Below are 24,795 nucleotides of genomic sequence, written 5' to 3' on the forward strand. Positions count from 1 at the left end.
TTATGTCTGTTTAACACCCAACTGCACATCAGATCCTGGAGAGCACTGTTCTAAACACAGCCCTAAATAACTGTCAAAAAAGCCAATAAAAACCAGAACTTAGCAACACTTGTCAATGTTTCGATAGAAAGAATTTACTGACTAATTATTCTCAGGCTTTTTGCCTCAATACTTCCTTCTGAGACATTATGGCAATGAGCAAAATAAGCCTCAAATATATTAATTCTGTGTTTGAAGACGAGTCTGAAGAGAATGCATTAAAAATATCACAACACATGCTGAATCCATATAAAATATGAAACAATAACTAATTTAGAGAACAGTACATTCTATGTCCTCTGTGAAGTACACTTTTTTAAAAATCACATACTACTATAATTAAACTTCACTAAGAAAGAGAAGAGGGCCAAGTGGATATGCTTGATTTGGTACTTCCCTAGATCTGAGTACTTGTTTTTGCAGCATTGCCACATTCTTGTTTGCAACATATACATGTATTCCATAAAATGATGATAATATGAAATATGAGCAATTGGGAAGAGGGGACAACATCCACATGAAATTTCAACTGTATCTACTAAAATCCAGCAATAAAAGACAGAATAATGTCTCTGTCTACTGATGAGATTGCTTATCAAGTTTAGTAGCAAACAAAAATTCCTTTTGCAATGGACTGTATTTCACTCAGTTGGAAAGAAAGACAGAGCCAACTCATGCAGTTTGAAATGAGCAGTAAGGCTGCCCATGTCCTAATATCACCACATCCTGAAATGGGAAATCCTCAGAAATCTGAAGGGATGCTCCCTGTATTTGAGTCATGCCATCCTAGATGAACCTGCAGCCATCTCACCAGGGTGCAAACTGATGGCTGTTCACTGGAATTGTTACAGATCTTCCACAAGTCACTGCAACAATACAACTTCGGAAGGCAGAAAGACAAGTTGCTTGGCAAATATATTTGTCCAACCTTTCCTCGGATTAATTTTCAAGTTGAATTTCAGAACACAGTAAGATGACTCACTAAGAACACCATAGATTCCTTATTTATTTAAAACAAAACAAGTAAACCAGTAGATGTACTACAACAACTGTCAATGTGTTGTCATTGTGCCTGGAAGAATCAATTTCTGGAGGAAGACTGAGTTTAGCCTCCAAGTCAATTCTAAATATAGTCCTTTGTCCCAGACCGAAAACAAAAATGGAATTTACAATGGTCCTTCCCTCTTTGTCCTTCTCCACCCTCAAGCTGGATCCAGTAAAAATAACTCGTACTGAAATCATGTAAGGCACCTAGCAGCACCAAACTAGAAATTAAAATTGAGTGGCTTTCATAATGACCAGTAAACATTATTCTGTTCATTGAAGCGTAAAGTGGAATAATTCATGTTATAATCAAAGCTGTCACAGCACATTACTAGCAAATTGTGAATCTAGGTTCAGCCACCCACAAATATAAATGGAATTTCTTCCTTATATCAAGACTCCAGTGAATAAACTCCATTTCTGTAGGAGTGGTTGAGGTCATTTACATGTAAAACTTTTGACTTTTTACCTACTGAAAAACTAAACAGAAACAATCCACAACAGCCTGGGTAGTCTTCAATTGTTTAACAGTGTAGCAATTACTCTAATTATATAAAATTCCATGATGAAGCTGGGAAAGATCTGAGACTTTGGAATATCTGTTCACATTTCCGTTCAAGTGTGAAACATTTGCATACTTAAGGAAATTTAACTGACTGGCTCTACATAATCAGCAGGTCAAGTGCACATTACAGAGGAACAGCCATAATCACCTCTAATAAAAGCTGACAAAATTAATTTTTTGGGGAGTCTTCACTGCTGTTGTTATGATTGCAGCTACCCTGGGAAACCTGAACCTAGTTTCACCATATTTTGACAAAATAGCTGCTTCTTTCATTGACTGTTTCTGTAATCACTGCCTTTCCTCTGGTTCTTTAAAAGTATTCACAGCACTCACATGTGCTCTTTTACTTTCAATTCTGCACTGATATGAGTATTATGTCTTGTACTCATTCTTTTGTTGCAAAGCCTCTTGCAGCAGCCGTGACGTTCAACTTGAGAATCACACATCCCCTCACAGACTTCTCTTAATTTAATGAGCTATCAACATGAAAGGAAGAAATCAGGCCCTGTCTTCAGGGCCCTTAAATTTTTTTTTTTCTGAAACAGTTCTGTGGAACACTACAATTACAGTCTCAAGCATTTTTGAAAACAACAGTCAATCATGATTTGTTAGTCCCAGAATGCTGAAACTAATCTAGCTGGAATATTTTTACACTTCAATTCTTGGGTTTTTTTCCCCCATCAATTATGAACTGAAACTAAATTTTAAAAATCTGAAGCTTGGGTACTCGTTGATGCTTTACATGGGTGTTACACACTGAAAAGAAAAAAAAAAACTAATGTGCTCCTAATTATTACAAGCAGTATTTTAAAATTTTTGAAAGGTCTGAGCTAAGGGTAATTAATGAGAATGAAAATGTTCCAGTAAAAGCAACTCCAGTCAGAAGTGGAAATCTGCCACAAGCAAGGTGTTTCAGGAAGGTTTTTCCAAAGAGAAATAAAGTACTTCAGAAGAAACAAACACAGGAAAAAGCACTAGACTAATTATTCTTGGAGAAAACTGACATAAAGCAGTGCAAGTTTGAACTGCACTTTTATTCATATCTGTATAGACTGAAAAATGCAATTCCAATGGTTTCTCTACATGCCCAGTTCTCATGTTGTGAAAGGATAGGGAACATTAATTCTGCTGTCTTTAATATTCCTCTGATTGTATCACATGGAAAAAAAAAACCAACACAGAATTTCAAATCAGGACACAAATTTCGGTGTTAGTAAAAATGAATGGGAATCAATTTTGGAACAAAAGGTTTTTAATGGTTTCTGTGTATTTCCTTCAGTAACCCTGTCTCTACAGTATCTGAATTCATTCACAGACTGAAAGGGGAACACAAACAAATTTTGGAATAGTGACACGAGCAACTCATAAGGTATTGATGACGATGCCTGTCAAACAAGCACTCCTTAATGAATGGAAAAAGCCCTCAAAACCAAAAGCAGATACTTTTATTCTATATCTAATGTCATCCAACCATTCTAAGCAGTTCCTAACAAAAACTGCCCAGAAACTATCCCAAACAAAATTAGGTAAACATTGTAAGTGAATTCCTAAGTGGCACTGACTACCAAATAATGTGACACAAAGCAAGTCCTCCAGAGGCAAGTGTCTGGAGTTTTTCAGTGAAACTGTAATACTGTTAACACAGGTTTAGCTGAAATGAATTAAATAGACTCTCAAGCTTATAACATACATAGCTTTTTTAAAAAAAAAAAGTCTCTAGTTCTAAAAACCCAATCAAAGTTAAGGGAAAAAAACCCAAACAAGCAAACTTCAAGCTCCAACATAACATATGAGCAATACAATTATAATTAATCAGAACAAGCAGCAATTTTTTAACTTTAAAAGCTTAGAGCAAAACTTGATGTTAACTTTTAACTAAATGTAACACGAAAACCTCCAAACCTTACAATTAAAAACAAAAAGGTTACAAAGACTACAAAGACAAAAAGTTAGAAATAAGTGCACCCTTCGGCGCGTTGGATCAGAGAGCGGCCGTGAGGCCATTTCTCCTCACTCCCCTTTCTCTTCCCCCTACTTTTGCCTCACTTTGTGGCTCACACAAGCGCACGAACGGTGTCTGCCCCCAAGGGCCTCTCGCAGTCGCGGGTGCGGAGAAAGGCGGGCAACTTTATCAGCTCACTTCGTGCCCGACACTCGGGCCGGGGCAGGAGGAGAGAGGGGAGGAGGCGGCGTGCCGGAGCCGCCCCTCAGCGGGAGCCCTGCGGGGGACACGGGGCCAGCGCGGCGCCGGGCACCGGCCCGGGCCTATCCACCTGCCCGCCCGAGCTGGCCTGCTCCTCGGCGGAGAGGCGGCCGAGCGGCTGCTCCGACCGCAGCACCCGCCCCTCGCAGCCCCTGCCCGCACCCTCCTCCCCGGGAGGGAAACTCATCCTGGGTGTCCGCGCTCCGTGCCGGGGCAGCACCCGGCGGGGCGGCCGCTGCGGCGGGTGCGCCGCACCAGAACGGCCCGCAGCGCCGCCGCGCCGGCCGCACCCCCGGCTGCACCGCGGAGCCCCCGCGCCGCCCCGCGCCCTACCAGATCGTAGTCCTCCTCATCATCGCACATGAAATCATCCTCCATGTCAGACATCTTGGCCGGAGGACGGGCGGGGGGCGGCGGCGGGGACGGCCCCTTCTCCCACAACCCCGCGCGGCGCTGCCCAATGTGGCTCCGCTCCGCCCGGAACCCGCTGCCGCCCGCGCCTCTCCCGCCCCCGGCCCGGGGCGCTCGGAGCCCAATCCGCGCCGCCCCGTCGCCGGCTCCCTCCCTCTGGTAGCGACCGGCCCCTGGCAACGGCGGCCGGGCGGGGCCTGGGCACTGCGCGCCGGAACCGCCGGGGCCGGCGCTGCCGCCCGGAGCGCGCCGTGCTGGGGCCGGGCCGCGGCCGTGGGGCCGGCGCGGGCGCTGCCAGCCCGGATCCCCCGCGGAGGCTGCGAGTCTGGTGACTGGCGCGTCTCTGGGAGGGTCGAGGGAAGTGATCCTGCCCCTCTGCTCGGCCCCGATGAGGCCGCATTTAGAGTACTGTGTGCAGTTATGACTTGCAGTAGAAAAGAGATATCGGACTCCTAGAGCAGGTCCAGCAGAGAGCTAGCAAGCTGGCCAAGAGTCTGGAGTACCTCTCATGAGGATGGGCTAAGGGAGCTGGGCCTGTTCAGCCTCAAGAAGAGGCAACTGAGAGGGGCTCCTGTGTAAAACGTGGGTGTCAAGAAGATAGAATTGGGCTGTTCTTTGTGGTGCCATCCCATAGAACAAGGAAGAATGGGCAGAAACTGATGCACAGAAAGGCCAGCCTGAGCATGAGGAAGAACTTGACCGTGTACTGGAACAGAGAGCCCAGAGCGGTTGTGGAGGCTCCCTGGCTGCAGATGTTCCAGAACCATCTGCACACAATCCTGGTCCGTGTGCTCTGGGATGACCCTGCCTGAGCAGGGAGGTTGGACCAGATATGGTCCCTTCCACCCTGACCCATTCTGTGAAAACTCAGCCTGTTTCTGTGACCGGCATCACTGTTCAGCTCCCTTTTGCTTCACTCAGTGCTGCTCAACTGTTTACCTGGGCTGCATTCTTCATAAATAAATAATACGAAAGCAGCAGTTTTAAAGGCCTGAATTCTTTAAGTCCACAGGCCTTGTAAAGCAATGATTTTATAAAGATTTTTACATGCCAATTTTTGCTGCTGCCTTCAACTGAGTGAGGCAAACCCCCCAACAGACCGGCTCTGCCTTCCCATCTCCTGGGCCTCTCAGAGACGCCCAGATATATCTGCAATATTTACTAGGTCTCCAGGTTTTCCTGTTGTTGGTCATTTTATACTGTTACGGTTTCTGACAGTGGGGTTTTGGGTTGTTTTTTTCCCCCCCCTACAGCTACTGACAAGTCTTTTAAAAGCTGTGTTGGTATTCTGCAACTGTACTAAGGGGGAAATAAATATTTTACCTCGAAAACCCACAATGAGATTTGTTACTGTGCTTCCTTCAGTCTGAGCAGTTAAAGCTCCCTGAATGGGATGAGTAAGATACTGAAATGGACAAAGATATACACCAAAACACTGAGTGAACAGCCTACGAACACTTGAAATGCTCAGCTCCGTGCAAGCGTCTGTAGCCATTAATCGGAGGGTAACAGGAGCCACGAGGCTGCCTGTTGGGAGGGGAGCTGGAGGAACCACACACCGCAAAAAACACGGGGACAGGGACACCCACCCCTCCACGCCGTGAGGGATGCGCCTGTCCATTTATTATTTTCACTGCACGTGCATTTTGGCAGGAGCATGGGCAGGAACACCGGAAAACCCCAGACACTTCTCTGGCACGCCGCAGCAGCTCCCCGGTCCCAGCTGGGCTGCGGCGGGCACGGGGCCGAGGGCAGAGCGGCTCTGGGGCCGAGCGGGCCGCGGGTGCCCGGGCCCAGCACGGCCGGCGGGGCGGGACGGGGCCGGGCCGCCGCCGCTGCCGCCCGGAAGGACGCGGCGTTCGCGGGCCCCGTGACCGCGGTGGAGCCGCCATGGCGGGGGACAGCCCCAGCGCCCTCCCGGTGCAGCTGGTGGAGCAGCCCAGGTGGGTGGGTCGTTCCCCGACCCCGCCGCCGCGAATCCCGGGGCGGGTGGGCGGTCTGCGGGCGGCCGGGGGAGGTGGGAGGACGGGTGGGAAAGCCCGTCCTCATGCTCCGGGCTGAGGTGCGAGGAGGCGTGGACACGTAACGTGCACACTCCGTAGGTTTTTCCCTGACACGAGCGAAGGCTGCCCGGGCTCCGGCCCCTTCTCCCACCCACAGCATCCCGGCCCGCCCTGACGCCCCTCGCAGGGTGGCGCTGGGGCAGCAGGAGGAATCGTTCATTCATTCATTCATTTATTCATCCATCATTTCGCCTACATCATTTTCCCCAGAGTTTTTGGGGAATGCTGATTATTCTCTCGTCCTTTTTGCTGTAAAAGGCCCTGGAGCAGCGCTGGCCTGGCCCGTCCTGTGGCAGCGCCTGCTCCTGCCCATGGAGCCGCGCTCGGTGTGTGCAGTCAACACGCGCACAGGCGAGCCTCTCTGCCTGCCTTAGCGCTGCGCTACGGCACTTCTTAAAACACCGGCTACTTCATTTGCACCGCCAATCCCGCGGATACGACAAGTCCGGCATTTCCAGACTTGGAAGTGTGAAGTTGTGCCTCTTTGCTTTAAGGCTCCTGACAATTTTCTTCTCGATGTAGGTGCTTGAAATGCAGTGTGCGTCTTGCAACATCAAGGCCACAGCCTGTAAATAGCCTTTCATCACGCCTGCTTGTAAAACCCACATTAAAAAAAGAGATCAATCAGCACTTAGATAAACATGCCCTCATGACTGCTTTGTTTGTTGTCTCTTGGTACCAACGCTACTATAAAAATATCTGTGAAACAAAGCAGCATTCTAAATACTGACACAAAATGGAATAAAGTTAACACCTAGAATTCTGCCAACAGATTCCCCGGTGGACTATAATATTATTAATGCGATCTAGAGAAGGGATTGAACAATGAAATGGCAGAAATTGCTTTTGCTAATTGGTGGATTATATACCAGTCAATACTAGGGGAGATTATAAGAAGGAGAAATCATAGACCTAATACAGCTTTGTAACTGGGCACAAAGATAGAAAGGTACTGAAAGATCTATTAAAAAATAAAATACCACCACAAATTTAATTTTTTAGCTTTCCATTTATAAAAACCTTATGAAACATTTGCATACATGTAGCTGAACAGTAACACAAAGATGTAGAAACTAAGTAATTGTGGAATTTTCTAACATCTGGTTCTTGTTGCAGTCTTCTTACTTCCACTTTGCATTAAGTAGGCTTCCAGTTCTAGATTTAGATTGAATGTAGAAACCTTATCAGGGTTCCTATTACTAGATTTTTGTCAGTAGACTAAAATTTTGCTTTAAGGTAGTTTCAAAATGAATTACTATCAAGTTTCCTATGCTTCACTAAAATAAATGGCTTCATCTGTTCTCAGCCCTCGTTTTCCTGCTGTTCTGCATGACACACTAAAGTATTCCAACTTTGCAAACATCAGGCAGAAGGTTGGTACCTTTACAGTTGCAGGAAGTAAAGCAATATGACAAAGTTTATTTGCTTTGAACTTTCAGTAGCACATCAGGCACCTCTAAATGGAAAACCTGAAGTACTTTTGCTGGAATCCTGTGGAGTAAATGCTGTCATAATTCATGGGGATAATCTGACTATAATGTATTTATACAAAGATGGGGTAGTGCCAAATATGAAAATTGATAAAAATCAAAATCTAAGTAGAGTCTTCAATGTTATATGAAGAGCAGAAATAACCAGTTTAATGTTACTCCTGATGTAGTAGAGAAAATTCCACATACTTCAGGAAGCTGAACTGAATTTTCTTCAAGAAGCATTGAAGCTTCCTGTCTTTTATGCAAATATAGTCCTTCTAAATGTTTCTAACCTGCCTTTCAGATTGCAGAAACTGAAGGAGATGTTTATATCCAAGTTTGGATCAGCTCCCAAGTTTTATGCTCGTGCACCAGGACGAGTCAACTTAATAGGTAAAAGAGAAAAATTAACCTTACAGTGTTTTACTTCATCTGTCATCATGGAAATCTAGTAGTTTAAAACACAGAATGAAAATGCTGGTCTTAATTTTATTTTTCAAAGAAGTTTCTTTTGATAAATGGAAAATCATATATAATTTAGTAGATTTTACAGTATCTTACTATAAACAACTCTACATGGATATCAGTTTTGGAGAAAAACATTTATAGACAGTAGTGATGGTTTTGAAAATTGGAGTAACTTGCCAACTTTTTTTTTTTTAATTAATTAAAGTTACCAAATATAACCAGTCCCACAACAATATACATGATAAAGCATGAAATTATTCTACCATCATCTTTTGTTTACTCTTCCACAGAGATGTGTCCGCAGAACTTAAAATAGTGGGTGTGATTCACTGGCAGAATGGAGAGTCACAATTATTTTGTGTTTAGGCCTTACTTTTATTTCTGCAGCAGCCTTATTTTTTAGATTCCTCTGTCTGTGTTAGGATTGTGTTCTCCCTGGAGCTCAGTTTCTTGCATATGTTCATAAAATAACCCTACACATTTGAAGACGTAGTAAAAGGATCTTGAGAAACAGAGCTGTAAAAGTCAATTAGTTTATTATGCAGTTAATGTTAATTTTTATATCAGTGTTATGTGAACATCTCACATAGACTAACGAGCATGTGGTAACTGGGAATTATTCCCAAGGGAGAGGATGTTTACTACATACATTTTCTATTTGATTGTATTAATGATTATTTAAATATAGTAGTTATCTTCTTGAAAAAAGGTCCAGAAATTGTATGCACATGACAGTTCTCATCCTTGGGCAGTAATCTACATGGTGGGGGTTTTTTATAATTTTTGTAAGTCAGTGTTAAAATATGACCATTTATAAACAGGCAGTAGATAAAAATCACTAAAGAAAGAAAAACTTCTTGTGAAGTAATAAGAAATGGAGGAAATGTGCCCCAAACTTTAGGTAATAAGAGTTGAAACTACAGTAAGAAATTGTCTCATCCAGTAAAGAACACTGAAGCCCTGTAGAAATCGTGTTATTGCTATTCTAGAAAGAATTATTGCAAAGTATTTTCTTTGTTTCTTTGTTAGGAGAACACATAGATTACTGTGGCTATGCTGTGCTCCCAATGGCTATAGAACAAGATATCCTGATTGCAGTAGAACCTGTGCAAACTCAAGTTGTGCAACTGGCAAATACCAATTCTTCGTACTTGTACGTAATTACTTTTTTATTAATTATTTTTATGAACCTCTTCATGCATTGCAATACAGTTTACCTTTTCAGAGATCTGACAGACTTCCATTGCAATACAGAGTCTGATTGTGTAAAACAATTTATATCAGCAGATGGAATCCCTGACTCCATGCCGTGTCTGTTAGTTCAGAGCAATAGCTTTGCAGCTGCTGTCCCCCACCTGTTTGTCCATATTACTCTGTAAGGCCTCTGATTTTTCAATCCTTTTAAAATTCTGCAATTCTGTCCTTCCTTCTTTTATCTCATCTTTCTCGATATAATCCCCATAATTGGCAGCAGCTCCATGTCCCCTAGAGAAGGGGGTGGAATGTTTTTTAATCAATTACTGCCAAAGTAAGTTAACACTCCCCTGCTCTGGAGAACCTGGGCCTGTGTTTTCACAGCACAACAGCTTTACCAACAATCCTGGCTCAAAAAAAAATCTGTATTCCCTTGCTTCCACTTCTTCCACAGCTGTTGTTCACAGAATTATAGGGCAATTTAGGTTGGAAAGGACCTTTGAAGATCCCTTGTAAATAATCTTGTTGGCCTTCTCCTGAACTCCATGCCAATGTCTTTCATGTATTGGGAAACCCCAAAACTGGATGCAATATTCCACTATGGTCTCACAAGTGCTGAACATAGGGAAATAATCCTGCCACTCTTTTCAACTTCAGGCACGTTTTTCTGCCTCTTTGTAACAGGCTGATATTTGTGTAGTTGCATGGCAGTTCAAATCAGGTCATTCACCCACATGAGCTTTTGTGGACATTTTGCAAAAATCAGAATCAGCAAAAGCTTAGTTTAAGCCATTTTTATTGAGCCATTGCTTTAATTGGTAAATTAGTTCCTGAAAGCACAGTGTGTGGCAGCACAGGGACAGGAACATAATGTCAAAAGTGGGAAATACTTGCGCACACACTCCTGCTTAAAGCTCAGTTTGTTATAAACACATTCTGAACTGCTGCCTGTGACTAAGATAGTTGAAAAGAATTTGTACTTCCATGCTAAATATAAATACCCTGAGATTTTTCACTTGTGGAGTATGTTTTCACATTACAGCTGGGCTGAATTAAGATGTTTGCCACTGCCAAAGGCAATGGCTTGGCTTCTTTTACCCCTCGTCGCCCTGTACCTGCTTCGAAGATCAACTCAGCCTCTGCCTTTTAGCAGGTGTAGAGTACTTGTTTGATCTTAAGGTGAAGTGCACTATTCCCCCACTTTTTGCTTGGATAATTTTCTGTCATTTTAGTGAACTGCCATGCACCCAGCACTAAAGCTGAGTTGGGGTTAATAGTGGGAGCAAGCAGTGGTGGTGAACAGGGAAGGGAAATGGAAGATGTGTGGGACCTTTCCCTTTCTTCAACAGCAACCTCCCACCAGGGCTTAAGCTGTGTTGCAAAACCATTCTGCAAGAGACAATAGCTTCAGAATTACAATAGTTTTGATTAGGAAAAGTTGTTCTAATGAACACTAAATAAAGCAGTAATAAAAAGGTAAATATTTTCACTTGGTCTTCAAGCTTTGCTGCATTATCTTGCAATTCAGGACAGTTCCACAAAATGTAGAATTACAGCCTTTGAATTTAAATTGCACACACTGTCACTATATTTTTACATCTGCCCTGGTTTCAGTTTAAAATCATATGCTTCAAACCATAAACCAAGAAAAGATCTCAGAACACAGCATTAAGCATCTTGGTTTTGTTGAGACACTGTTGCTTAAAAACAAAGCTAAAACATGTCCATAATTTCATAACAAAGAAATCTTTTTCAACACTTTGAATGTTACACCACATAACAAAACTGATGACAGTGTGTCTTTTTTTTCCCAGCCTGTTACACTGGTAGATTTATGCCTGTGGTGAATGTGTATCTATAGGCCTTTGGTGAACAAGGACTAACCAGAATCCTCTGTAGAATTACTATTTCCTATTTCATTCTTATTTTGTGAACTGGTAAACTGTGGAACAGTTCTGTAGCACTCTTCCACCCTGATAGTTCACGTTAACTTTCAGTAGAAATAGAACAGAGAACAGGTTGCTAGAAAAACCACCTGTTTGTTTTTTATCATAAATTATCTCAACTGATCTGATGCCTTTTATGTTATTGGGACTAAAAAGGTATTCAAAACTTACATTCTTTTGAAGTTCTTGATACCTCCCCTTCACGAGACATCTTTGTAATTGAGAAGTATGTGTAGAGAGAATAACTGACATTATGCTTCTCAAAGTGCCTTCAGAAGTACCAGAGGATGGTAATTACCAATCAGTTTCCATCTCACGACAAAACCTGAAAGTTTTGTTTGTTTGTTTTTAAATCAGGGTATTTGTACAGAAGACTCAAACAGATAAACTAACAGACTGACAAGACAATAAGGTTCTGTGAGAAAGAGCCAAATTGATCTCCCAAAAATAAGGGATTATTTACTATTCAAGCAGTAAAAACCAGTCACACGACTTAAAAATCCCATCTCTTCTAATTATACAGAAAAAATGAAGTTTTTATGTCTGGTTGTGGAGAACTGGCAGTTTTTCCCCAAGCATTCTTTAAAACAGAAAGGCTGGAACAGACAATATCAGAGTATTTTTATTTCATGGGTATGTTTTTCCCAATATTTTATTTATTTTGTTATAAAGTTCTTATATTAAAATGCCTAATTTTCAGTAGGAGGTTCAAAGGCAAGCCTGATGATTTACTGATTTAAGATAAGGCTTGGATATTTAGGAACTGTTTTTTATAAAAAACTGAATGAAAAAATAGACTTAAGTATTCTGGGGATTTTGACAGTCCCACATTCTGTGTTTGTGTGAATTATGTCCTTACAAAACCTGCCAAAATCAAAGCCATTTTTTTTCTTCTATTTTCTATGTAAGAAGATTGCAAAAAATAGCAAAATGCATTTTAAGAAGTCATTATTTTAATTTATCTTGAGAACCAGCAAATATATAATCATAATATGTCTTCATGTTCATTGAAATTTTTCTCTGAGAGGGTAAAATAAATTATGAAGATAAAATATTTTAGAATTCTTTGAGGCAAAGAAGATTTAAGATTCCTTTTCTCTTAGTCACTTTCACACATTGCTTTCCACCAGCCTTGTTTCTTACAACAATAATTTAGGATTATTTTAGGAAGCAAGAATAAACAAACACAGAATTTTAAAATCTTCATTACTTATGACATGTATTTTCTATTTTACAAATACCTCGTAGGGGGTTTATTTTATTCAAAAACCATAAGCAAGTTGATGTTTTATTTTCTTGGAGATCATTCTAAATACACATGAATCTCAAATTGGGAGAATTTACAGCCATTCTCAAACTTTCCTAGTACTCTAATCTCAGTACTCCCTTTCATATCTTTGTGTTCCTCAGCAAAACCTGGTAATTTCTTACTCTAGCTTTGTGCAATTCTTGCTGCTGCACTGCTGATAAAATCCTGTTTGTGGCACTAAGATAGCAGCTTACACATTAAACTGTACACCAACCTGATGGATTTGCTCTGTGATTAAGGTTGAACTTGAATGTGTAACTGGCAAAATGAGAATTCTGAGTTGATAGTCCAAGTGCCAGATGTGTCATGCCATGGAGCTGGGAGTGGGCTGGGAGCACAAGTGGAGATCCTCTCTGCAGAGGGACAGGCAACAGACCAGATGAATTCTGCTGCCACTGCAACACTGCTTGTTGCCTTGGGGGTTTGCATGACACAAAAATTGCAGCCTCTAATGCACCAGAATAAAATGAGCTTTTCACACATTGCTTGAATACAGTTATATCATGGATGCTTTATATTTGTACAACTTTTTCTCCATAGGTAACAGAATCATTAACTGATAAAACCATATTTTCACTGGTATCCATTACAAGTATTGATCAGTGATGTCCTTTTGGACAAAAATAAGCGCAGGAAATCAACAATCTATGTAGTTTACTAGGACCAGTGTAAAAAGGAAAAATTCCATCCTTTTAGGAGTTGCAGACTGTCCCCTGAAGTATTATTTCTTGAAAATGGTTTTATTCCTGTTAAATATTTCCAGGAATTAAATTAAATATTTCCAGCTGCCTCTGTTCATATATTTTAGCAGACCTTGCCTTGTAGAGCACACCTTAGTCTGGAACTTCTGAATATTTTTAATTTGATTTCTTGCTGTTCTCAGTGCCTCTGCTGTTTCTGTGTTGGGCACCTGCTGTCACAACATCAAGCAAATGAAGTTCCTGGGTGTTCAAGGGTACAGAAGGGTACAGACTGCCAGACAACCTGCACCTCCCCGAGGCCTCTGTGTGTCACCTATGCCCATTCTGACAGCACCTGGCTGTTCTTTAGGAACATTCAAGCTCAGTATTTTTAGTAACTTGAAAGAAATATGGAGTAGGAGTTATCCAGGAGGAAACAGATAAAATATTTAAACTAAATATTTTTGTCTTGTAACATACATAATATAATTCTGGAGCATTAGGCTTGTTTTTGTGAAGTGCCATTGAGAGCAAAGGTAATGAAGATTAAATCCTGAGCAGGAATTACCAGAGAGCCTGAAGTTTATCTGTCTCTAGTCATGGTTTGACAGATATGACTATTTGAATTTCCACTTCTAAAAAGTAATGATAACATACACATACATGATAGGAGGCATCCTGCCTTAATTAAGGATGTCAAAGGCAGCTTAATTTCTGGATTTATTTAATATATTCTTTATACTTACTCAAGAATTCTTATGCTTTCATCTAAAATAACCATATAGAAATGATTACTAAAGAAGATATGTAAAAAGATCAAACAAGAAACCAAGCCAGAGAACATTGCACTGAAAACCATCAAACCAGTTTTGTCCATCAGCAGGTGGCAGTAACAAGCCATGTTTTTTCAAACTAAATTTAATACAAATTAAAGCCTTAAGGTTTTTCTGTTTTTGCAGGGATTTCAGTACTAGTGTTAATAACATTCAGATTAACAAAACCAAACCTCAGTGGCATAACTACTTCCTGTGTGGACTGAAGGGTATTCAGGTAAGCCAAATCCATTTAATTTATGAAATTAATGTAGAAGGAAAATACAACAAGAATACCTATTTACTCTCTAAATGTTGCCCTACATTCTATAGCTTTTTTTTAATATAAAGTTAAATATTTTTATGTTAAAACTTGAAGAGGAAATATGAGTGGGTTTTCTTTAAAATATTGGCAGAGCATATTTTCATCTCTGTAAAACAAATTACAATAGCAAATAATTGCTTCGGAAAGTCGTGATCAAACATTATCAGGATGACATTTCTGTATTTTGAGGTAAAAAGGAATGCTTTCCAATGGAATTATTTAATTAAAATCTGCTTTGAAAAAGGTTTGGAGGTTGTTGTTTGGTTTTTTTTTTTAGGACATAAAGATCATATCTTAACTCCTTTCTGTGGAAGCATTTAAAAAACATGGACCTTCATTAAAGTTGAAAACCTGTAATTTGCGCACAGCAGCTGAGTGAAGCTGACTCATGCAGTAGGCAAAAGAAAATGCAAAAGCCAAGTAAACAGCATACAGAAGAAACAATCCATTAAGAACCATTACTCATCCCGGTTTTCAGGGTTTGGAATTTGAATGGGATTTTCAGAATGTCCTGAGTTCCAAGTGCAGCTGTGCAGGAGGGGGCACACTTACGGAAAAGGCGGGAGCTCAACCTCCCAGACCTTTTCCTGTCTGCCCTCTCCCTGGGGAGCTCCCCTCTCCAGCCTGGCCTGAAAACCCAGCTCTTGTGAAAACAAGTGCTGGTCACCAGGGCTGCCCTGGGAGGCAGCCCCAGCTCACCATCGAGGATCCTGCAGATCTCACCTGCTGTTTGCAGGTGGCGCACAGAATTCACAGAATTCATGGCTCTTTGAGGGGAGAAATAAAAGTATTTTCTCTGCTCAATGTTAATCTAATGATATTTCTGGAAGGGCAGATGGGATAAACAGTGATGGCAAGTCAGGAACAGGTCACCACAGCCAGCCCAAATTATGAGTAAATGTGCTTTTTAAAGCACATGAAGTTTGCCTCAGGATAGGCCATCTAGGTCACCCCACAGGATGATCCAATAGATGAGGACTGCAGACTGCTGAAAAGCCTGCTCAGACCTGCCACTGGAGGCTTCAAAATAACAATATTCAGAACAATCAGTGCCACAAATCACTTTATTACAATTCACAGGTCCTAAACCGCCCCCTGCTCCTATGCATAGACCCAAATAAATTACTTATGTGTGCAGTAACATGAGTATTTTCAATTTTGCATTGCTCAGTAATATGGGCATTTAAATTGCACTGACTGTAGAGATATAGATTAGGTTTCTTTACAATATATCCTTTCTTATATTAAGGCTTGCATGACCAATTGCCTTTATTTATTTTGCAGTCTGCTACTGAGATCTGTTTCCTAAGGATAAGCTTTCATATTTGAAGGTTAATTTGCAAAGCAGGTTTGCAGACTCTAGTACTGGCAGAAAATAAGCATAAATGTTACAGACTTAAGAAACTCTGAAATACAAGTACTCAGAGGGTCCAGCGGGATAATCTGTTTATATTAAGTTGAACATGCTATCCTTTTGGGACAGAACTGTTGCAGAACTTGGCAAAGTCCATTTTCATTTTTGAAACTGAAGTACGTTTTCTATTTAAACATCGCGTGATAAGTCTGCAAGCCTGATTCACATTCAAGACGATCCAGAAACTGTGGATCAGTTTCTGGTTACTCAGGCATTTTCTGTTTATGAACAAGCCTGTCTAGTGTTCTTCATGAAGGGGCATGGGCAGCAACAGTATTCTAGATATGAATTTCCTTTATTTGTGAAACGGGAAATTCAAAATATAATTTGAAGTGATGGTAGAAGACTTTAAAGGAGGCTCTTTGTGTTTGCTGATCTCTACCATTGGTATTTATGGTTGAAGTTGTTTCAGGAGAAGTAGTAGAAATCTTTTCAAGGTGGACATTTCTTGATGAAAATACTGTTATTTTTCTGATTATTTGCCCTGTAACAGTTTCTTGACATATACATTGCATCAGAAGTTAGCTATTCATATACCCCTCATATACAGTCAATGATTTTTTAATAAGTACTGCATGTTTGTTTCAAACTAATAGCAGAGAGAAATTTATACAAAAGTGATTATAAATAAAAAGACAAAGCAACTAAAGAATATTTAAAAGAGTATGTACATGAGGATATATGACTTCTGGATAAAATGTATTATCTGTGGTATCTATCATGTGTGTTAGAATATTTTAAACTTCATTCAAAAAATAGCATGCCAGAAACCATCCCCACTGGTAGGTGTGTCTTTGTGACCCTAAAGCACAGAGTTCCTTAAGTACCATTGTGGTTTTCCCAGTGTCAGTCCTGTGGGTGCTTCAGGACACGAGGATCTGCTTTGAAAACAGCTGCATGGCTACTGGTTCCCCCTCAGTGTCATGTGGCTCCTAACAGCACGTGCCAGCCTTGGAAGGGAAGCATAAAGTGGACCTTGAGCTCTTTGTGGTGCCTAAATGAAGAGCTGTCGAGAAAAGGACAACAGTGGGGTATGAAAGGATTGGTAACTTCGCACTGTCCCCACAGCAGCTCAAAGCAGAGCCAGTTGCTGCAAAACCCACCCACGAAGCTTGGTAAATTCTTGGGCGTGCAGCCCATCCTGAGTTCTGCTTGGGGTAGTTATATGTTTGTGTACAGCCATTGCAGACATACCTTTGGCTGAAGCCCCATCATTGGCTTTGTTCTTAAGGAATAGAATGAAAATTTTGCTTTTGCTTTATTTTGGAGATACCAGAAGCAGGTCTTTGCTTCCAGCAACTCAGCAGAAGGATTCTCTTTCTAAGTATCAGATAATTGCAAGCCTGAGCCTGTCTGTACTTGAAACTAAGATTGTTTATTTTTTCATTGTTAGGAACATTTTGGTCTCAATAACCCAACTGGAATGAATTGTCTGCTAGATGGAACCATCCCTCCAAGTTCTGGTCTCTCTAGCTCCAGTGCTTTGGTGTGCTGTGCAGGACTCGTGACACTCAGAGCTAATGGAAAAACCCTCTCTAAGGTAATTTACTGTAAAACACGAGAGTGTCAGCAGTAAAATTCTACTTAAAATTAAATATTGTTAATGCCTGTAAACATTAAAAACACGATACAATTGTTTTTGCAAAGAGTTGTTGGATATAAACTTAAGATATTGCACAATCGAGCAAACATCTTTGGCCCAATTTTGGCAGGATTTGAATTTGGCAAGAAAACAGGCTTACATTAAAGCTGAAAAAAGGAGCATTATTGTAAGCCTGTATTTTGGCCAACCATCAGGTCCATGCCTGGACCAGATGTGCTATCTGCAGGCCAGGGCTGAGGATATATGTGCTGAAGCATGTGGACCACACCCCCGAGGCCTTTACTCTCTCCCTGAATGACTTTTCATGGCTTTAACAACAGAGCATCTGTTGGAGGCCTGTGGAACAATTTCTTGATAAATTATGTAATCAGCACAAAGTAGAGGTAAAATTCTTCCATCTGACTCTCCTTATTCTCTTCACAGTTTTTTTGGAACACATATTTACAATCCAAAATGTATTCCTCACTTTTAAACAAACATTAGTCTAAAAACAAACCCCAAGTATGTGACCTGTTAGCAGTACAACTGTTAGCACTGTTTGGCTTGTGTAATACAGATTTCTGGAGGAGTCATGGTCCTTGAAGGTGCCATATGGGAATGAAATTCTCTCCATTAAAAATGTCTGGTTAAGTGAAACTAGGATCTTAAATTAGAACATTGTCAGGAAGAGAAAAGAACAGATCTAAATGTGACTGTTACACATATTTGTGCCTATTGTCTAAGACAGACATTCCCAAATTGTGGTACAAAGCCAACTGAAAGTGGCACATGATGATGGCAGCTGTTAACTCTGCTTGTAACAAGCACTTCTGTGAGCCATGAGGTGAACAGATCCACACAGAAGGTTTTTGCTGGTCTGATGAGATTTGCTTTTCTATGAGGCTGCAGTTGCAGGAATGCTCTCAGCAGTGAGGGCACAATCCCACATTGCCCAGCTCCCAGGGCTGCCTTCAGGGGCATCAGGCAGGGCTGAGGCAGAAGGGAGCAGGGTTGGAGAGGCAGAGAAGCTTTTTATATAGGAGGATGTGGCTAATGTCACCCTGACTGGTGTTGGTGTCTGATCAAAAGTCAGTAAGGGATTGGACACCATAAGAGAGGCTCTGGTTTGGGAGGTGAGATGCGTAAAGCAGTGGTAGATGAAAACATGGAATGGGGGATCCTTCTTGGATGAGTGAGACTGCAGTTAAAGGGTTGGAGGTGACTGAATGTGTACCTGGCCTGACAAGAAGCTTCTGGTTTTGCATAGATGGTCCTACCACAGGTCAGCACTGTCTCTGATGGTGGTCACCTCAAGAGCAAAGTTTGGGAACAGCTGATCAAAATCACTGGAGTGCACGTGTTCAGAAATTTGGTATCTTCACAAGCATAAAACTGACAGAGGTCAGAAAGCCCACATTTTACTAGGTAGTAAAAATCTCTATCTGGAAAACCAGGACCAGGTTTTCATTATTCCAATTCTGCACAGCGTTCTTCAGAGAATAAATGGTACAGTGTGTATCTTGAGCTGAATCTACACATGGCTTGGGAGTACCAGCCGGCATTATGCCAGACTTGTTGTAAAGAAAGGTGGAAAACTCCTTCTGTCATTTTCATAGAAAATTATGGAAGAACAGAAGGACGATAGAGTGTCTTTTCTTCTCCTCATGTGTCCTATTCAATCCTCTTCTTGATAGTAGAAAAATGTGCTGAAAGTTAAGCTTGTGTCTGAAATACAGTTGGAAAAACGAGAGACACAATTGCACATTTTTGTCAGGAAACCCTGCTGTCTGCAGCCAGAGATTTTGCACTTATGATGAAAAATGAGCAATTAATGTACAGATGAGGCTTCTCAATAGCCACCATAGGAGCAGTTAAGAACATATCCAAGGTTTTGTATGCTTGCATAAACCAAGGCACCTGGTTGTCATGGTTAGGAGAGAGGGTGACAGCTCTGAAAACAGCTCTGATTGCTTTTGTCCAAGTTTCCCCAAATCTTACAGGACAGTAAAAACTCATTCAGTGTTTTTTGCTACTTTATGATTTACCATTAGAGACTTCTTATATGTAGCTAAATCCAGAGCCTCTGTTGCACTGGGTTTATGCTTAGCCTTGCAGAACTGCCTTGTAAAAGGCAGGACTAGTCTGAGTATAAATTAGAGCAATTTAGGCATGGGAGTCCTCAGCAGTATAAAACGTGCTCTGGCCACTTCTTGCCAGCTCCTAATGCATCCTGTGCTGGTGTCAAATGGGATCTGTGCAGGATCCAGTCCTGCTGGCTCTGTGTCAGCAGGGAGCTCCCCTGTGGCAGGGAAATTCTTAGCTGAGCACGAGCAGGGGCTTTCCAGATCCTTTCTGCTAGAAAGCTAAGCAGGACTGTGCATTTTTAAGGCTCTGGATATTTATGTGTTTATTTTAAATAAGAAATATCACTTTACCCCTCCCATCCATCTTTTTTTCCCAAATGCTTTATAGTTGTGAAACTTGTAATTGTAGTATTTATAAGTAACAATATTTGGTTATTATGGTAATTTTATGAGAAAAGATTGACTTTTTGCCCCATACTAGTCTGATGGACTTTGCAAATTCTTAGTGTGATGGTTTGTAGCAGGAAGACAGGAAACTTTTGGCTTTGGAATCAAATTTGGCTTAATCGTAGGGCTTCTGTAGCCAAAGTTATGAAAAAATGACCTTTTACTGAATGGAACATTTATCTGTTTTGTTTCTGTGAAACTATTTTTATGAGAATATTTTAGTTATATGCTCTTTTTCCTGATAAATGTAAGTTTAAAATAGTTGCTGTAGAGTAGAAGTCATTGAAATGTAGAGCTTTTATGAGATAACACTTCCAGTGTAAAGTTCAGGCCTGGGAGATTAAGAGCCAAAACCCCACAAATTAAAAAACATTGTAAAAGCATGGCTAGAATTTCATGGTGGCTAACTTTAAAAATAGTACTTTTTTGACATTGAAAACAAAATCAGAAAAAAACATGCTCTCACTAATTGTGTGTAGCAGTCTGAAACAGAGCATTGTTTCAGCGTGCATACAATATTTTTTTTTAAAAACCATCATACACATACACAATAGTTAGGAAAATACCAGTTCAAGACAATTCAGCCAGATGTGCAGTGCTAACCAGTTGCAGCAGTGCAATAGCATTCAAATAACAAGATGGAAAATGTAGAATGCGATCTTTAAAAAGAATCCATTTTTCTCCTCCAAACAGGATTACAGTCTAAGGCTGTGTTGGCATCACTCATCAGCAGCAATGCTCAGTAGTAGTAGTAGTAGTAGTTCTTAATTTTAAAGTGATTTTTATTCACTGTTACAAAATCAATCTTTTGTATAACTTTTCATCAGGAGATGATACTTTTTGTAAAGGAAACGTAATAATGCTCTAAACTGTCCCAGCTTTGTGTTCTGTGGTAGGAATTAATGAGTACAGAAAATTACTTAGAACTGAGTAACTAGATTTACTTCAAAGCTGTGATGATAATGTTGTTGTCCAAATGTTAGATCTTGTGAAAGTAAGGTCTGTTCAGCCACCTCAACATTTATTCTGTTACATCAAGGCTGGGTATCTGTGCACATACTTATTGGGAAGAAGAGATGAAAACTGAATAGGGTTTATCTAATTTAATGTGAAATGTTGAGCATAGGAAGGGGAATCATATTTGGCTTTATCTAGACTGAGAAAAAGCTAAGTCAGACAGAGTAAATAAAGGACCTAAACCTCACCTCTAATGGCACAGTGTCCATTGGTTTAACTTTTCCAAAACTATGGCTCAGATGAATTTGAGTGTGGGGGTTAACCATTTTTAAACCATGTTTCACCAGTTACTATACTTGCTACTGTCACTGGTTTCAGTGGGAGAATAGATAGACCATCTGGAATCCTTTCTACTTGGTTTCAGAAGCCTCTGTGTAATAATGAAAGTGCTTGAGTTGAGCCCTTTACCATTCCTAATCCATAGCTGTTTGGCAAGAAAACCTGTGAGTATCCACACTGATAGTGTGACTTTGAAATGAGTAACTTGTGCTGATAATACTCCTTAGGATTGGATTATAATTGATTTTATTTTTAAAAGATTTCTTTGTATAATTTATTTTATTGATCTATCAAAAATCTTTGATAGATGCATGCTCAGGCTAATTATATGAGGAACAAAATTGTTTACACAAAAAATGGCACATAGATACTGCATTTTAAAGTACTGTTAATACAGAGAAATGCTAAAGTTCCTTTCTCTCTGTGGAATTGAAAAACAGGGTTCTTGTTAAGCTTGACTGTATGTTTGTAATCAAGGGGAAACAGAGTACTTGAGAGCAGTGGTAATCAAAGGCCATAATCTCTCATCAACCTAATTGATAACCTTCTATTTGAGCATGTTAGGGGGCAGACAGAGTCAAGCTAAGATTGCTGTGCTTATGAGGACATCCAGATACTATCTGACAAATATATTCCCATTCTGGAAAAAAGTAAGCATAATTACCTTGCAAAACATATATGAAGTTCAGCTAATTGGAATTTTATGTGCAAACTGGAAGCAGATGGTAACTTTCAGCAACCAATTCCTAGTCAAAATGAACTATTAAAAATAAAGGCATTCCTGGTGGTAAAAAAAACCTCAAAAATTTGAGCATCATTTTATACCTTACTAAATGAAACATAGTATTTTATATTTCAGAGATTATTTTTATACCTTTATGCACATATGTATAAAATGTGCACAGATTGGAAAAAAATGACAGTAACTAGAGTTGAAATATATTATATAATGGAGAATGTTTCCTTCTTACTGTAAAATGCTCATCTTTACCTATAAATGTCTCTTCTGCATTTTCAGTCTTGTGTATTGTGACTCAAACTGTAGAATTTAACAGAAAATCTACACTACATTTGCAATTAAATTACCAACATTATTTGTTGTAAAGGAAAGCAGCAGACTGAGTCTGACTTTTTAGATTAACTTGCTGAAATGTTAAGGAATGTTCTTTGGGGGACCATTACTCTATTTCCATAGAGGGAGTAAATATATGCACAGCACTTTTGACTGAATTGATATTTAAATACTCCAATTACTTAAATTTGCATGATGAAGAGAATTCTGGAGCACTGAAAATGACAGTGCCAAAACTAACTTATATTAACAAATTTGTTTTCTTCATGGAGTTTCCGTTCACGAACAATAAAATTTAAAACACGAAGTAAAATGGATTTTTTTTAAATTTTAAAGATTAGTTACCATTACTATTGCACTGTACTACACAGAAAATCTAGCACACTTAACTTGGGCCAAAATGAACTACGTTAAACCACTGAGGCAGATGTAATTTAATACTATCATTTTATGGAGAAGATTGCTTTATTTTGGCTGCTGTCGTTCTGGATTTGTGTATATCAAGTTTCTGTGTAATGTAGGGTGAGCTGTTCCAAAAAAATACTAAGCAACACTAATTCTGTTTTACTAACAAATATTTGCCTGTCTCCTACTCACTAATTGTCTTACTCTTTTAAGAGGTTTACTCTTACACAAGTTTACTTCTTTGAAGGGTTGTGGGAGACTGAAAGGGATTGATCACTGATTTGGAACATATTAACAGTGACAGTTATATAGGGACAAATTCTGTCACAGTTTACACACTGTCCAGACCCATTACTGCATGAGTCAAAATCAGAGCAGTTGGCCCTTGGCCTCTTTGTGAGCAAGAGGACTACTAAAGGTGAAACTCCCTTATCTGTCCTCATTCTGATAATTCTTTAGGTTTCTATTTTTAGGAATTTTTTTTATAATTAAGTGATCATCTGTTCACTTTCATTATTCCTAGGATATCTAAATACCTTTCTACATTTAGGTCTTCATGCTCATTATCACTAACATCAAACTGATAGAAAGTAAAATAAATGATGGGGCAACAGAGAATCAAGTGAGCTGTATGGGGTTGGTTATAATTTATCAATTCTTTGACTTGAAAGACCAAAAAGACTCAGCTGTAAATCTAAACCTGAATTTGAGGTGTTTCTTATTGAAATATAAGTAGAGAAAAAGCACATATTAGTGAAAAGTATCATTTTACTGAAAACTCACTCTTTCCATTAAAAATCCAAAACAAGGTAACGTGATGCAGAGCTACTGATGAATTCTTATTAGAAGAAATCTCTCCATCTAGAGTAACTACACATAAGGCAGCTAATAATAAAAAATCACAACCTTTCTTTGTCAGACTAAATTATATCTCCACTGATATGATTTCCCAGATGAAACTTTCTGCATGCGGGATAGGAAATCTCGTGACTCAAAGATAAAACGGATTTAAGTGGTAGTAATTTCTTCCTTCGTAACCCAAGACTGACTTGCTCCTTATCAGGGAGAACCTTAAATTGTTTCAAACAAAAAGCAGGGGTAGTTAGGAGAGTCTTAGATCAAAAGCTAGCCTAGGTCTGCACAGTGGGGGCAGCTGCCTGCTAGACAAACGGGTGTTACTTTCTGCACTAGGATACATTCTGGACAGACTTTAGAATTAAGCTTCTCAAACAAACAGACTAAAAAATACCTTTTGAAGACTTAGTTTTAGATATTTCCTAGTGCTCCAACTAACATTGTCTAAAACATGAGAGCAGCTTCCTTAAGTAATTAATTTACATAAATTTCTTAATGCTTAAGTGTTTGTTAGTGAATTGTATGTACTGAGATTCTTCTCCTAGTGATGTGGCTTTATATTGTTTTAATTATGGATATTCGAATTTATTGTGCTGTATCTTTTTTTGTTGGATAAACAGCAAAACCCCCGATGTTAATGTATCATGAAACTCATTGATTCTAAACATCTCCCATGGAAGCACAGCCAACCTGGCACGTGTGCTTGCCAACAGCTATAAAAGCAGTGTTTGCGTGGACGATATTTGGTCTGGCGTTCAAAAGCTGCAATATTTAGTGTTTCTTGACAGATCACCAGGGAGACTTCAAGGTTTTACTCACCTGCCAGCTACTGCTGCTGCCACGTTACGCTCATCCCTCCCCGTGTTCCAAAGCTGAGCAGAGCCAGTGTGTGACACAGCTCGGGGTACTGCTAGAATAACTGCAGGTATTTTCAGTTTCCATCCCAGCTACCCCACTCACCGACCTCCCTGCAGTCAGCAGAAGGGAACAGTTTGCTTCAGCTATGTCACTGCCAGGTTTAAACAAAGGGATTTGCACGGGAGGGGGAGATGTGGTCACACAATCCTCCTGATGACTCTGGTACTCCAACCTCAGGGAACGGGGTGGAA

The 24,795-nt window shown here is 40.2% G+C and overlaps 2 protein-coding genes and 1 long non-coding RNA gene across 5 annotated transcripts in view; 1 reads left to right on the forward strand and 2 right to left on the reverse strand.

Annotated features, from left to right (window-relative positions):
• The window catches only part of COPS2 (COP9 signalosome subunit 2), a 21,353-nt gene extending 16,985 nt beyond the window's left edge, over nt 1-4,368 (reverse strand). Inside the window, exon 1 of one of the 2 annotated variants that reach the window (XM_064389756.1) lies at nt 4,185-4,368. In XM_064389756.1, the coding sequence (XP_064245826.1) occupies nt 4,185-4,238 (54 nt within the window). In that variant the 5' untranslated portion in view covers nt 4,239-4,368. The remainder of the gene's footprint in view (nt 1-4,184) is intronic. The other variant, XM_064389755.1, reaches the window with a different exon arrangement.
• A 1,559-nt stretch (nt 4,369-5,927) lies between these two features.
• GALK2 (galactokinase 2) overlaps nt 5,928-24,795 on the forward strand; it is a 47,075-nt gene continuing 28,207 nt past the window's right edge. Inside the window, exons 1-5 of one of the 2 annotated variants that reach the window (XM_064389753.1) lie at nt 5,928-6,205; nt 8,102-8,190; nt 9,295-9,418; nt 14,354-14,444; nt 17,339-17,485. In XM_064389753.1, coding sequence (XP_064245823.1) covers nt 6,153-6,205; nt 8,102-8,190; nt 9,295-9,418; nt 14,354-14,444; nt 17,339-17,485 — 504 coding nt within the window. In that variant the 5' untranslated portion in view covers nt 5,928-6,152. The remainder of the gene's footprint in view (nt 6,206-8,101; nt 8,191-9,294; nt 9,419-14,353; nt 14,445-17,338; nt 17,486-24,795) is intronic. The other variant, XM_064389754.1, reaches the window with a different exon arrangement.
• LOC135281133 (uncharacterized) overlaps nt 6,355-24,795 on the reverse strand; it is an 89,715-nt gene continuing 71,274 nt past the window's right edge. Inside the window, exons 4-5 of the long non-coding RNA XR_010347888.1 lie at nt 8,639-16,951; nt 6,355-7,480 (exon numbers count right to left, since the gene is read on the reverse strand). This is a non-coding gene — a long non-coding RNA (uncharacterized LOC135281133). The remainder of the gene's footprint in view (nt 7,481-8,638; nt 16,952-24,795) is intronic.

The sequence above is a fragment of the Passer domesticus genome, chromosome 14, assembly GCF_036417665.1.
Source record: "Passer domesticus isolate bPasDom1 chromosome 14, bPasDom1.hap1, whole genome shotgun sequence".
In the NCBI taxonomy this organism is placed as follows: domain Eukaryota; kingdom Metazoa; phylum Chordata; class Aves; order Passeriformes; family Passeridae; genus Passer; species Passer domesticus.